At 33.7% G+C, this 13,578-nt stretch overlaps 2 protein-coding genes across 2 annotated transcripts; one reads left to right on the top strand and one right to left on the bottom strand.

Annotated features, from left to right (window-relative positions):
• Positions 1-363: 363 nt before the first annotated feature.
• LOC133300513 (serine/threonine-protein phosphatase 7 long form homolog) lies at positions 364-1,081 on the top strand. The gene is made up of 2 exons (XM_061500074.1): positions 364-624; positions 728-1,081. Exons 1-2 carry the CDS (start codon positions 364-366, stop codon positions 1,079-1,081), a joined length of 615 nt encoding a protein of 204 aa, XP_061356058.1.
• Positions 1,082-9,135: 8,054 nt separating this feature from the next.
• Positions 9,136-11,108, bottom strand: LOC133300519 (uncharacterized). Its single transcript, XM_061500081.1, has 4 exons — positions 10,862-11,108; positions 10,675-10,750; positions 9,650-9,776; positions 9,136-9,543 (listed from the first exon to the last, which is right to left on the bottom strand). Exons 1-4 carry the CDS (start codon positions 10,979-10,981, stop codon positions 9,357-9,359), a joined length of 510 nt encoding a protein of 169 aa, XP_061356065.1. The 5' UTR covers positions 10,982-11,108; the 3' UTR covers positions 9,136-9,356.
• Positions 11,109-13,578: the final 2,470 nt, after the last annotated feature.

The following is a 13,578-nucleotide window of genomic DNA, read 5'->3' as shown; positions in this document are numbered from 1 at the left end:
AGGTTTAATTTATTATTTATTCTTTAATACATTTTTTATTAACGTGCGTGTTGATTTAGAAACGTTAGGTTAGCAAATTTTTTAATTTATTTCAAGCATAAACTTAAATTGGGTTTAACCTGTTTAATTGTTTTGTATTAATTTATTTAGTTAAGTTTTTTTTTTAATTCTTTGTTTATGAATAATATTCGGGGTTAATAATTTAATTCATATAGCTCCATAATTAGTTAATTTATGTAAGTCATAAAAAAATAGTTGTAATCCTTTAATTGTTATGCATTACATTTACTTCATTAATTTTTTATGCATTGAAATTTTTTAAATTATCGCTATCATGATTTAATTATTCTTTTTAATAGATCTATGGAGCATGATGAGGCATCTCGTCCTAGGTCTCCACGCAGTGTGATTGACCCTGGGCCAGTAGACTGTACTCTTTTGACTCTTCAGGATAAACATATATCCACACATGTGAGGAACACCTGTGAGGACCCGAATGTCCAGGATCGTGTGATTAATGTGCGACATGTTGCGACGCATAATCACCTTGACATTTCCGAGGAGATTCAACCATGGCTGATGCAGGCTGGGTTTTACCATATTATGCGTTTGCGCAACCATGAGGTTAGTAAATTTTTTATTGTATCACTACGAAAAAACCTTGGAATATGGCATTGTTCTAATAATATTTTCATTGCTGATTGACCATATATTTTTATGATTTCAGATAGACCATGCACTTGTGTCTGCGCTTGTCGAGCGATGGCGCCCAGAGACACGGACATTTCATATGACTATGGGCGAGGTCTCCATTACCCTGGAGGATGTGCATCATCTACTAGGATTGCCCACTGATGGTGAGGTTGTGTCCGGGCGCCACAGACGACATCCATTTAGGCAGATAATCAGTGGCTTTTTAGGAGTTAATCCACAGGCTAGTAGGGATCTGTCTGGAGGTTTGTTGGGTCTCCACTTCCTACGGGAGAGGTTTCAGCATTATGGTGGCCACACCAACCCATTGCACAGGGTTACCCGAGGCACATCTAGCGGTCAACCGAGCAAGAGTTTGACCACGTTGTAATCTCAACTTCTTGTATATTATCTTCTTCAGCTCGTGAAGATTGCATGTTGGGCTCATGCGAAACATTTTTGCATCACCTTCAAAAACTTGCCCGTTAGGACCAAAATATTTTCTCCCATTATAATAAACAGTAGCTATTAAATCATTCCTACCCTCACTCATCCTACAAAAGTAGAAAAAAACTCAGATTCAACAACAACACAAAAGTAGTAAAGCATACATAAACGGAAAATTTCCGCACTTGGTGGTTCACACCTGAAATGGAAACATATATAGTACATAATTCGCTATGTGGGGTAGCAAATTATTGCTCATAATTCGCAATGCCCCCTAGCGAATTACTGGGGGGATGACACTTGGCTCTGATGTGTCAGATACGTTGCTAATTCGCTATGAGTCACAACAAAAATTGTCCCATAATTCGCTACATGGTACAGCGAATTACGTGGGGTGCTGACATGTGGCCTGACTTTGACTTGACATTAACTGACCCATCTTGTCCAACAGGACTGTGACACGTATCCATCATGTTGACTAGGGAGTCTGACCATTTGACCATGTATTTCGCTACACTGTGTAGCGAATTACGTGGCCATTGGGGAGGTGACACATCAGCAGGAATAATTCGCTACACTGTGTAGCGAATTATCCTGCGTGGCATTTTGGGAATTATTACTGTGCGCATGGCATTCTGGTAAATAATATGATGGACAGTGGCAAAATGATCACTGTTCCGAGTTGACCACGTGTCCCAAAATGTTGACCGCGTGTCGGAACGTGTCACAGCGTGTCCGTGTCGGACACGCAATTTTTTTGTAAAACGCCGTGTCCGGGTATCTTAGCTTGTGACCATATCCATTTTTTAATATCATAATGATATTGCCATTTTTGTTGTACCTCTATGGAATTACCTTCATAAGTTGTCACCTATGCTGTATATATCCACAACTTTTATTCATAGCTCTATTTTAGTTATGTGTTATTTATTTTGAAAGAAAAGTTATGTGTTATTTAACATTACTATATCATGTGAGATAATCTTTATTATACAAGAATGAATTAAGGATGATGATTTTATAATCACTTATCCTAATATTTTCTCTCTATTTTTATTATAATTGATTTTAATTTATATAATTATTATTCTCTCACATGACATTGTTATATTAAATAATATATGAGATAATCCACCCTCTTATTTTACATTTTAAACACATATTTTAGTTGTTTTTATTTTTCATGAAATCTCTATTGCAAATTTCAAACTATCAGCTTCATCGAAGCCACCTTCATCATCCTTAATTACTATCGAAGCTGTCACCACTCACCACTTCCATTTCCCTTATTGTTATTACCTACGAAGCATCGACACTTCAAAAATCCTGACGTGTCGTGTCTGACACTTTCTGACACTCCTACACTTTTCGACACTCCAATACTCGTTGTAAAGATTAAAAAAAAGTTTAAAGGTTACGTTGCGTTGTATTTTGAGTTCCAACTATTAGATTCGTTATATTATGATTACGATTTTATTGAGTTTAATATAAACATTTGGGATATATTATGTTTCTTTACAAAATTGATGGGTATTATAAGTTTAGCTTTATTTTTTTGTTAAATTATTGAATACTAAATATAATATACACTACATAAATTAGAAATATTATATAATATCAAAACATATCCTAACGTGTCAGAATTTGACATTTTTGATATTTTTTAGAATTAACGTGTCGGAGTGTCGTGTCGTGTCGTATCCCGTGTCTCGTGTCGGTGTCGGTGCAACATAGGTCATCACTCGTTACAATACCATTAAATTTTCAAAAATTTTCTGAAACAAATTTTCACATTTTTGTGGCCTAAAATTATTCCAAGAAACAATTGGATGGAAATATATACATACATATATATATATATATATATATATATATATATATATTAAAAATAAAATTGAATAAAAAATACCCTAAATTTTTAATTATATCACCTTGTGTGGGACCTTAAAAATCTTTAAAAATATTGAAATAGTGAGCAAGATGGGACCCATATCCTTCCAGGTTGTCCTTTCGAATCCATCACACACAAAACACAAACACGGCTAGGGAGAAAGAGAGAGAAACCCACTGAACAAAAGGAAAAATTCAAAGCAAAGAGTAAAGAGGTTTTGTTCAGAGTTGACTTTAAACCACTCTAAAACACGAAATAGAAGACTCTTGTTACCTTTCCACACAGCAAGAACAACAACAACAATGACAGACCTATCTACATCTTTGCACATTCTTAATTTGGTCGTAAACTTTGCGCCAAAGAAAAGCTTTTCTCATTTCCCACTTTCCCAACAGGTTCCTGTCTGTCTTCAATAACATCTTTCATTAATTTCTCTTCAATTTCTCATAATATATCAATGTTTGTATATGTATACTTGTCTTTCTTCCCTTCCACCTTGTGGTGTTCAACTATTTACTTAGACTTTGTTAGCTTCAATCACCTATCCGATCTAAGTTTGCTATAGCTACGGTACCTTCATTCTAACATTTCAATGGCCTCTTCTTCTTCTTATTCTTTTTTTTTTTTCTAGCTTTTCACTCAATGGGACATGGGTCTCATTTTCTCTAAATCCCAGTTTTTATAATCTGTTTGAATGATATCAAGTATTTACTTATTTTAGTTTTTTCATGCGAAAATATAAGTTTTTATTTGTTGGGCTTCTCTTTGTTGGATAAATCTGATAAGCTATATGCCATTTTTTTTATTATAAACTCTGCATATTTCATTTTGTGGGGTTATTTAAAATATTTTGCGATATATATAGCTATCACCTATGAAACATGATTGCCTGTGCGTTTGTCAGTGAGATTAAACTTCTTGTTGTTTGTGCGTTTCCGCGTTTTTAGTTTGTCGTTTTTCCACTTTTTTTTTTTTTTTTTTTGGGTGAATTGTCGTTTTTCCATTTGTCTTGCAGCATATTACTAAAGATAAGAATATAAGATAACTGGTAAAGCTATGAGATCTATATTTTTATTTGTCTATGGATTACGGAAGTACCGTAGAAGAGGATGAAATGGATTGATAAATTTCAGAAATATGGAATTAGCTATAAATTACGTTCAAGCTATTTTGTCGATTTCCAGAAATTGGAGAATTTTCCTTTTAAAGAGCAATTTTTATTTGTCTATGGTGTATTATCTATAGTAGTAATGTTCAATTTATACTTGGTTAGAGTTTGTACAAGTAGCTGACTCAAGACCCATAAAGGTCACCTTTGTCCCAAATTACTAACTATGGCGGAACTTTTTTTTTTGTTATAAATAGTTACGTTGATTTGCTGGATCCTGCAGTTTCTTAGTACAATTTTCATTTTTTTGAATATCATACTTCTCCTCCTTTTACATAATTAACCAAATAATTGTTTATAATAATTCAAACTAAGCTTTATTTTTATTTTTTTTATGCAGATACAGGGAGAGCATTGGGATAGCTTTGTTTTTTTTTTCAGACTTTGACATCTACTGGTGTTCAAAAATTTGTGGCCAAGACCCAACCTTTGGACTGTAATTAATTACATATTTGGACTAAGATGTCTGGTGAGTTGGTTCCCAAACTTCGGGTAGTTAAATGTCCTAAATGCCGGCTACTTCTTCAAGAGCCTACAAAATATGATGTGTACAAGTGTGGTGCATGTGGAACAACTCTTCTAGGTGAAATATCTAATTTTTGTATATAACATTGTACTTTTCAAATTTTATTCTGTTGCAAAACACTATGCAGATTTTTTTTTATTTTTTATTTTAACAAAAATCATCTGTTAAGTTTATGGCCGTTGCACTTCTTGAACTCTTACAAAATTTAGCATAGCTTTTAATATCTTATTCTATTCTGAAATTTTTCGAAAGAAATTAATTTTTTTTATGATATGGTTTATTCTCCTTGCTTGAAATGTCTTATGTGCACTCTATGAATCAAATGCTGCTGCTTTAATCTGTTATCGGTACTCTCATGTGTAAACTTTTGCTAATATCCAAACTATCAAATGAGGGTATTGATTTTATCCTATACATCTACCTCTTGTAATTCTGAATTACTGAAATCCATTTGTTTTTCTCTCCATACAGCTAAGAAACGAGAAAGTGTGACCGTGAACTCAGAATCTAGTATACAAGAAACTGATGCAGTTCCTAGAAAAGCATTGGATATTGTTGCTAAGGGTAAAAAATATAGCGATAGAAAGCATCTGGTTCCTACACGGGAAGATAGTTTGAAGGCAAAAGCAACTACTTGTTCAGGAGAATGTTATTTGGATGGAAATGTTGGAAGGGGTCAAAATGAAAATGGTGAATACAATGGGGGTCAGCTTGTACCGTTTAGTTTATCAGATGAAGAACTGGAAAGTGAGTTGGATGTCTATAAGTTGTCACACAGAAGGCATAGAGTGTCCAACAAAGGTTGTTCAAATGTGATCACACACTCTGAGATTGAGGAGATAAATAATGGAAACTTGTTATTTGAAGGATCGAAAGATGAGTTAATTTGTGCATCGGATGAAGATGGAAATCATGACAAAACAGCTCTGGTGGGGGTAAAATCTGATGTGGAAATTACTGAAAGTGATTTAGTAGGAACAGAAGATTTAAGTAATAGAAACTTGTTACTAGAGGGAGTAGAAGAGGAGTTAATTTGTGGATCAGATGGAGAAGATGCCAATAAAGACAAGTCAACTATGGCAGGTGCAAACCCTGAAGTGGAAATTACTGGAAGTGGTTTAGAAGGATCAGAAGAGTTAACTAATGGAAGCTTGTTACTAGAAGGAGCAGAAGAGGAGTTGAATATATGTGCACATGATGGAGAAGAGCCCAACAATGACCAATCAGCTATTGAGGGTGCAAAATCTAAAGTGGACACAACAGAAAGTGCTTCTACTACTAAAAGGGCAAGCACTGCGAAAGGAAGCATCTTACGTGTTACTCCTGGTAAACTTGAAGAAGGTAAATCTGGTAATCCTGTATCTTCTAATAAACAACAGAAGCAAGCTCAGAAAATTGTTCACCATAGCTCTGACCGTGTAAGGTCTGTGGATACATTAGATACTACAGAGTTAATTAATCCCAGTTCAGAGCTTAGTGGTATTTTTAAAAAATTGCCTAAATCTCCAACCACCAGAAGATCTTATGCTTATGATGGCAGCCTCTCTTCTTATGATGGAATGGATGGGAGGTCCCGTATCCAACATTTAGATTCTTCTGAGAACACTTATAATAAAGTTGCTAATGGTGTTTCTGAGGGAAGGACCAGAAAGGGTAAAGGCCTTGTTGATAGCCTTTTATATGGAGATCTTGGTACTCATCGTCAATCACATTTGCCCAATGAAAAGCATCATATAATGAAAGACAGAAGAGGGAATAAAAAAGAAGTGCTGGAGACTACAAGACATGGTCATCAACGTTGGATGAGAACAAAGAGAGATGAGTTTCCCCCAAGAATGCCTTTCCATCGAAGTGGTTCTCAATCTCGTTATGGAAGTGGAAGCCTATCAAATCAAATGCATCATAAGCGCTACTCCAGCTCAAGCTTTCTTCCACCTGAATCCTTTGAGGACACTGACCAGGAGAAGATGAAACTGTTGAGAATGGTTAATAAGTTGCAGGATCAACTAAACAGGACTCGCTCTATGAGTGAGGAAACAAATGGAAGAATGTCTACAGGTGTCTCTTACAAGGGAAATCATATTTCTTCATATCATAGCCATGACCTTCACGAGGGAAGGTTTTCTCATGGTTTGGATTACCCCAGGTGTAATGGAAGGTGTAGTCATGGAGTCAACTCCAACCAAAGGCATAAATTTTCAAGGATACCTTATTCAGCTGAGGCAACAAGCAGGGCACCCCATGTGGATCATCCTTGTTTCCATTGTTATCCCCAAGAGCGGCATTTCTTAGCAGATATGTATCCACATGTTCTTTTCCAGCATGAAGAGTTACGTAGGTCCTATCCTGGCCAAGATTTTTGGTCCTCTCACCGCTCTTATCCTTCAAGTCCACAATGGTTCACAGACTCTAAACTCCCACTGTATGGCCATGAAACAAAATCTGATGATCAGAGGCATATGGCTCCCAAGGTGAAGAAATATTTAAGGGAGAAAAAGAACCTGGTTAAGCAACATTGCAAGCCAGTAGCAGGTGGAGCTCCTTTTGTCACTTGTCATAAATGCTCAAAGCTGCTGCAGATGCCTGCGGATTTTCTCCTTTTTAAAAGGGCATGTCATAAGCTGAAATGTGGTGAATGTTCAGAAGTACTCAAGTTTTCATTGCAGAATGGAAGTCTTATTGTTTCTTTTTCACCAAATGCTCTAGGCCCTCCATCAAGTGACCTTAATGACCAAAGAGAGGTGATTAGTAGGAGCAATCTACCTTCAACATCTCATGCCTACTATTACAAATATTCACATTCAAATCCCATTTCATATTATGAAGATTATGGGCTTTCTGTCTCTAAAAGCTACTCCTCAGAAGGAGATCCTGTTTCTCTGACACAATTTCATCCCTTTCATGGCAGTGAATATGACAACCCAAGTTTCTCTCAAGGTACATTTGAGCCTATAAAAGAGGAGAAGATTGCTTCAAGATATTCTAGTACAACCGAGGCTCCAGTGGAGACATATGAATCAGCTTTCCTTTCCTCCAATATGTCTGGTTCTGGGAAATTGTCATCAGAAATGAAGGCACGGCCACCACCAAAAAGTTCAACCCTACATCAACTGATGGGTTATTCTTCACCAAGTCAAGTGATAAGAGGAACTCAACCATCTGTTGAAGGTAAGAAGCTCATACTCAAATTGAGAAAATGATCCAGAGTCAAGAAAGAGAATCATAATTCTCAACAGAACTAAGATGTTTGGTGTATCTAAACTGAAGCTGGGAAGATCAAGAATGAGGGAGTTCCCAGAGTTTGAGATGTGGTGATAAAGCATTCCCATGATGACTTGATGTGGTTTTGTTTCATAGTCTCTCCTTAAATATTTGTTATCTTGAACTAGGCAATAGGTGCATCAGAAGCAGTTTAGCTCCTTTATTCAATTTTCAGTATACCACTACCAGTTTTGCAATAGGTGCTGCGCACGTGTCATGCACAGAAATTAAGACAATTGTTGTAAAAATATGATTTTGGCGTATAAAATGTTTAATCTGCGTATTTTAAAATACTCTTAAAAATAAAAGTTACTTTATCAGTTGTGAATGTATAGAAATGTTTATGCGATCACTGATAGATATTCACGTGAAACTTCTCAAACTTATGTAATAACTTCTAATAAAAAGGGATTTCATTGATTTAATCATTAAATTAAAAATAGTCTACATGTTATGTAGTTGATTTCATTTTTTTGGTTTCAATTGTATATTTTACATTAACTATTAGATAAATCAATGGCGTACTTTACAGACTTAGTGTTGGGTTGGAGAGACTTGAGCAAGTGAAACCAAAGTATGATATCGTTTTAGATACTTGGACTTATTTCATGCATAAAACTCGGGCGGAAAAAAAGGCAAAATGGAGCTGGTAGACCATTGATGAGTCTAAACAAGCAATTATGATTGGAGGAGTGATGGCGTCAAAAATATTCCCACATACATAAGGATGGAAAAAGTCCAAAAATAAATTCGGGCCATGTATCAATAGAGTAAAATTTCAATACTTTAATTAAGGGTGAAAATCCTTATCCGTATAAGTAACGTATATATATATATATATATATATATATATATATATATATATATATTGTAAATGAAGTAACGTATATCTTTGTATTGTCTAAATGTAGTAAAGGGAGTCCAAGCTGTATTAGCATTGAGCTATACGTATGACTTTATCTCCTTGGGATCACATGCTATAATGAAGCGGCTCACAATTACTTTCACATTTTCATTTATGGGTTTTATTAATGTTATGTTACATGATTTAAGTGTTGTTTTCAACACACACAATAAAAAGGAGAGAGAAAGTAGAATGATGAAAGAGAAAGAAAAACATGTAGACTACACCTCTTTAATGTGTGTGTAGGAAAGTAAAGTTATGTTACATGATAAACATAAAACCCTTCATTTATCTCTTCGTAATATATTATTCATGTTCTGAGGTGTAAAATTATCAAGCAAATGATTTATCCATTGTGTTTTATAATTTCACAAGTCAATGCAATCACGTATTCAGAGCAATTAGCCCATAAAGACAGGACAGAAACAATTTTTCACATGCATTAAGCGTGTGAGCCTGACTAGATAAATCAATCATCTTTATCCGAACTGGATTCTGAATCTTCGTTAGCTTGCAGCTCAATAGGTCTCATCCTGTTTGTATTGGCTTCCAATGGAGGTAGTCCATCATCATCACTGGCATCTGTCTCGTTCCCTTGTTCGGAGGTAGTTCTTTCATTTGAATCATCTACCATCCCATATTTAAAAATTTCAGGCCTATATGGCAGGCATATAAAATCCAAGTTCAATATAGAAAGAAGTATATGATTATTCAACAAGGGAGCACAATGCAAGTAAATCAGAGCTGTAAACAAGTGCACACCATTCTGGAGATTTCTGTAGTGCTCGGACTTGTTCATAGAAAAGAACTTGAGAAACGAGACATGCAACCTTGCTACCTGATTCAAGAGCCTTCTCCTTTCCACTTTCATCAACTACAACAAAGCTCCCTGCACATTGAGCAAGCATATGGGGTTGGTTGATCAACGATGTGAAGCCAGACCAAGAAAGTAATAGTTTTGAAAACTCAATAGACATTTCAATTTTTAGATCATGTTTCAGCCTCAAATTCTTTAGCAGATGGCTTGGATGTAGATGAATAGATGGTTCTCTAGCCAATTCCCCAGACAAGGCAAATAGCCCACAATCAATGTTTCAAGCAGTATAGATAAAGTGCTTGTTTGGATTCTCTTATTTTTAAGTTAGAAGCTACTTATAAGCATAAGCTAGGCCAAACAGGTTTTGGGAAAAACTCTTATAACGAAAAGCTCTTTTTTTTATAATGAAGAAAAAAGCTAAAAACTAAAAGCTCCTAGGAGGAGCTTTTTTTTAAGCTCTTATCTATTTTTCTTGAATTGTGTGCTTTTTTTTTAAATGAAGAGTGATAAAGATAGAGAGAAAGATAATTTTCTTGAAATATGTGATTTTAAGTAATTTTTAAGCTAAAACTTTTATGTAATTTCCAAACAGCTTTTAGCTTATTTTTTTAAGCTTATTTTTTTAGCTTTAGCTTATAAGTAACTTCTAGCTTAAAAATAAGAGGATCCAAACAGGCTCAAAGACAATAAATATGTTCAAGTTTGATAAAACTACATATTAGATTGACAAAATGGGTTGGTGGAGTGAACACATCTAGTTAGTTAAAGTTGACAAGAGAGGGCCTATCCATTCTATGATTGAGAATACTTTCACTAATGTCCAGAGCCTAGTGATAACACAAAATCATTGGCTCAACGAGAAAGACATAACACTGTCAGTAAAGCAATTAACAAAAGAAAATAAATAACATATTGAGTAGCTTTTAAATTAAAACAATAAGTACTGCATTGCTTCTTAAATAGGACAAACCTCGTTTTATCCACATGCTTTTCTGAAATTTAGCAGGAAATAGAGCTAGTGATTTCTCACCACGTGCATCCATGACCTTGAGACAAATCAAGATGGAAACATAAATAAGAACTATATACACAATTAAACAACGATACGGTGAAAGAAGGGGGGAAACTGAGAAGATTGAACACTTGTAAAGCAGTACCTCAATGAGATTGGAGCCTCGAAGAGACACCACCTGCATGATGCTTTGCCCATCTTGAAGGGTTATATGCTTTTCCTCGGTTGCCCTCTTCAAATTCTTCCTTCCTCCTCTCATGGCCATCTCAAACCCTAATTTTCCAGTTGCCAAGATTTATCACAAAACTTTGCATATGACAATTGGAAGCTAATCAAACTCGTTATGTGAGTTTCTGTTATTATTCTTATGTTTGGGATTTAGAGCGGAACTGGAGTCGTCTGGTACGCGAAATTTTTTAGGATTTTCATAAAATTAAATTTTTCTAAATTTTATATTTTTAAATATTATTATAAACTGAATGAAAAAATTATATTTTTAAAAATTAAAATTTTCAGATAATTTTTTTTTTATCTTGTACCAAAAACGTCCCCTGAGAATGACCTTCTTTGTTAACCACTTTAGGTTAGGGTCGCAATCTCTTCCGGATGCAGAGAAGAAGAATAAAAAATAGTTTCTTCACACTCACCCGCATGGGTCGGTTCGGATCCAAACCACAAAAATAAAATATTATATATAAATTGTTTCCTTTGAAAAATATGATTAGTATAAAAAAATAGTAAAAATATTTTTTTTTCTCTCATCTCTTCACAATAGAATTTACTTGTTTTTATGTGAGTGTAATAAAGACATATTTTCTGTTGCAACAGTAAAAATGTTAATCCTAAAAAATAATTAGAAAAAAGTTCAAATAATTTGTCTTTGAATCACTTATCTTATTATATTATTTTTTTATCATTTTACCTCCTATATTTTTTTTTATTAAAGTCCCTCCTTAATAATATTAGAGTTTCTAATTAATAGATTATTATACCCTTTTTTAGTTACCTTGTATGATGTATCATCTTTTTTCTCAAGCTTTGCACGAATTTTTTTTACATATTTTGTAAAGATTTTTTACCATACAGAATTTCTCGAGATTCAAACAAAATTTATGGAATTCTTGTAATAAGGTAACGAGAACGAAAACTCAAACAAACCACTATCTCGATCCTCTAATGTGAAAATTCACATGATCATGTAATATGAGAAATCCTAACCATACAAAGGTTGATCAATGGTAAAAAAGGAGGAGAGAAAAAAAATGATAAAATAAGTAGTTACGAAATCATAACCATTAAATTACCTTTGTATGGTTATAATCTTTCCACATGACCATATCATATTTTTTTGAAACGATCCATTTCTAACAAACCATTAAAAGTTAAACCAGTGTAATATCTGTATCGTGATGCTCAGATAACACTGCCCTAAAATAGTGGTTTCGAATCATTTGTCCTGAGTGAATAAAAGAATTGTATAAGCACTGTTATTACCAGTACGTAGCCATATTTACGCCAGCAAATGCTTTGTCACCTACTTGTTTTAAATTTTTTATTTATTATATATAATTATACAATTAATTAAAATTAACCAAGGTTAAAATTATAATTTAGCACCACCTAAATAGAAAATCAAATACTCAATACAAAGTCACAACAAACCATCTAAATTTTTTGCTTTGATATATAATTAGTGGCGATTGTTCATTTAAATTTTCAGTGTTACGTGATATTATTTAATACATAGTTTAGATAACTAAACCAGAATTTCATAGTAAATTTTTTCCTCATAAATACTTTGATAATTTGATATATCAATTTTTTTGGCACCACCTAAATTTTTGAGCCGGCTCTGCAAGTGGTTATTACTTCAAATATCATAATCAATTAATCACAACATGAACTTTTATAATAGGAAAAACTTCAAAAACTTCCCTATAACTTTCTTCATAATCATTTATCCCCTTTCTAAAATTTTGAATCATTTATCCTCTGACTTAAAGTTTTTTTATCACTTACCCCTAAGTGAGGGGGGTAAGTGATAAAGAAACTTTAAGTCAGGAGGGGGTAAGTGATAAAAAGAAAATGTAAATAAAGATGTAAATGATTCAAAAAAATTGTGAGGGTTAAGTGATAATCAAGAAAATTGATAGGGGATTTTTAAAGTTTTCCCTTTATAATATTACGCTAAATTTAACTTTCCAACTGGCTCTCGTATTTTGCTTAAACCTTCAATCATTCTAAATACTATTAACTATTAAGTGTTGAAGTCCTTAAATAAATAGGAGTAAAAATTTAAGGGCAAGTTTTAAATGAAAAATAATATGCAAAATATACATTTGAATTTTCACTTAAGAGATGACAAAATGATTTTAAGAGAATTAGTAAGGAACATGCTCCTTTCCTCCGCAATTGCACTAAATGAAATCCTGTTTTTTTTATTTTTTATCTTTTGACACAAAATTCTGCTTTAATAGCTTGAAATTTTATACATAAACTATTTGCAGCAAGCGAGAAAGGAAAATGTATTACCTTAATATTGGAACTTCACAAATTTTATCTGAAGCTGGAGAAATTTTTTATGTTTAGAATTAGAACCCCTTGCAAAAACTTGGAAAAGAAAATGACACAAGATAACTGAAGTGTATATTTGTAAGAAGGGTAGAATAATTATGTTAATTAAAAACTCTAACAATGTTAAGGAGGCTTAGGAGGGACTTGGATGAAAAAAATATAAGAAAATAAATAATAAAAAAAGTGTAATAAGTAAGTATTCAAAGGCAAACCATAAGCAAAACTCACTTGGGTCTGTTTGGATGGACTTATTTTAGCCAAAAGTTTCCTTTAAAAAAAAAACCACTT

This window comes from Gastrolobium bilobum, unplaced genomic scaffold, assembly GCF_033153095.1.
Source record: "Gastrolobium bilobum isolate Gb01-03AN ecotype WA unplaced genomic scaffold, APGP_CSIRO_Gbil_v1 utg3131, whole genome shotgun sequence".
NCBI lineage: Eukaryota > Viridiplantae > Streptophyta > Magnoliopsida > Fabales > Fabaceae > Gastrolobium > Gastrolobium bilobum.
This window is presented reverse-complemented; position numbering and strand designations above follow the sequence as displayed.

Bases quoted from the DNA above. Each gene is read 5' to 3' on its own strand.
- LOC133300513 (XM_061500074.1), top strand. From the start codon at position 364: ATGGAGCATGATGAGGCATCTCGTCCTAGGTCTCCACGCAGTGTGATT. The intron at 625-727 runs GTTAGTAAATTT...TTATGATTTCAG, and splicing joins TGCGTTTGCGCAACCATGAG to ATAGACCATGCACTTGTGTC.
- LOC133300519 (XM_061500081.1), bottom strand. From the start codon at position 10,981: ATGGCCATGAGAGGAGGAAGGAAGAATTTGAAGAGGGCAACCGAGGAA. The intron at 10,751-10,861 runs GTACTGCTTTAC...ATTTGTCTCAAG, and splicing joins GAGGCTCCAATCTCATTGAG to GTCATGGATGCACGTGGTGA. The intron at 9,544-9,649 runs GTGTGCACTTGT...CCTGCCATATAG, and splicing joins CTACAGAAATCTCCAGAATG to GCCTGAAATTTTTAAATATG.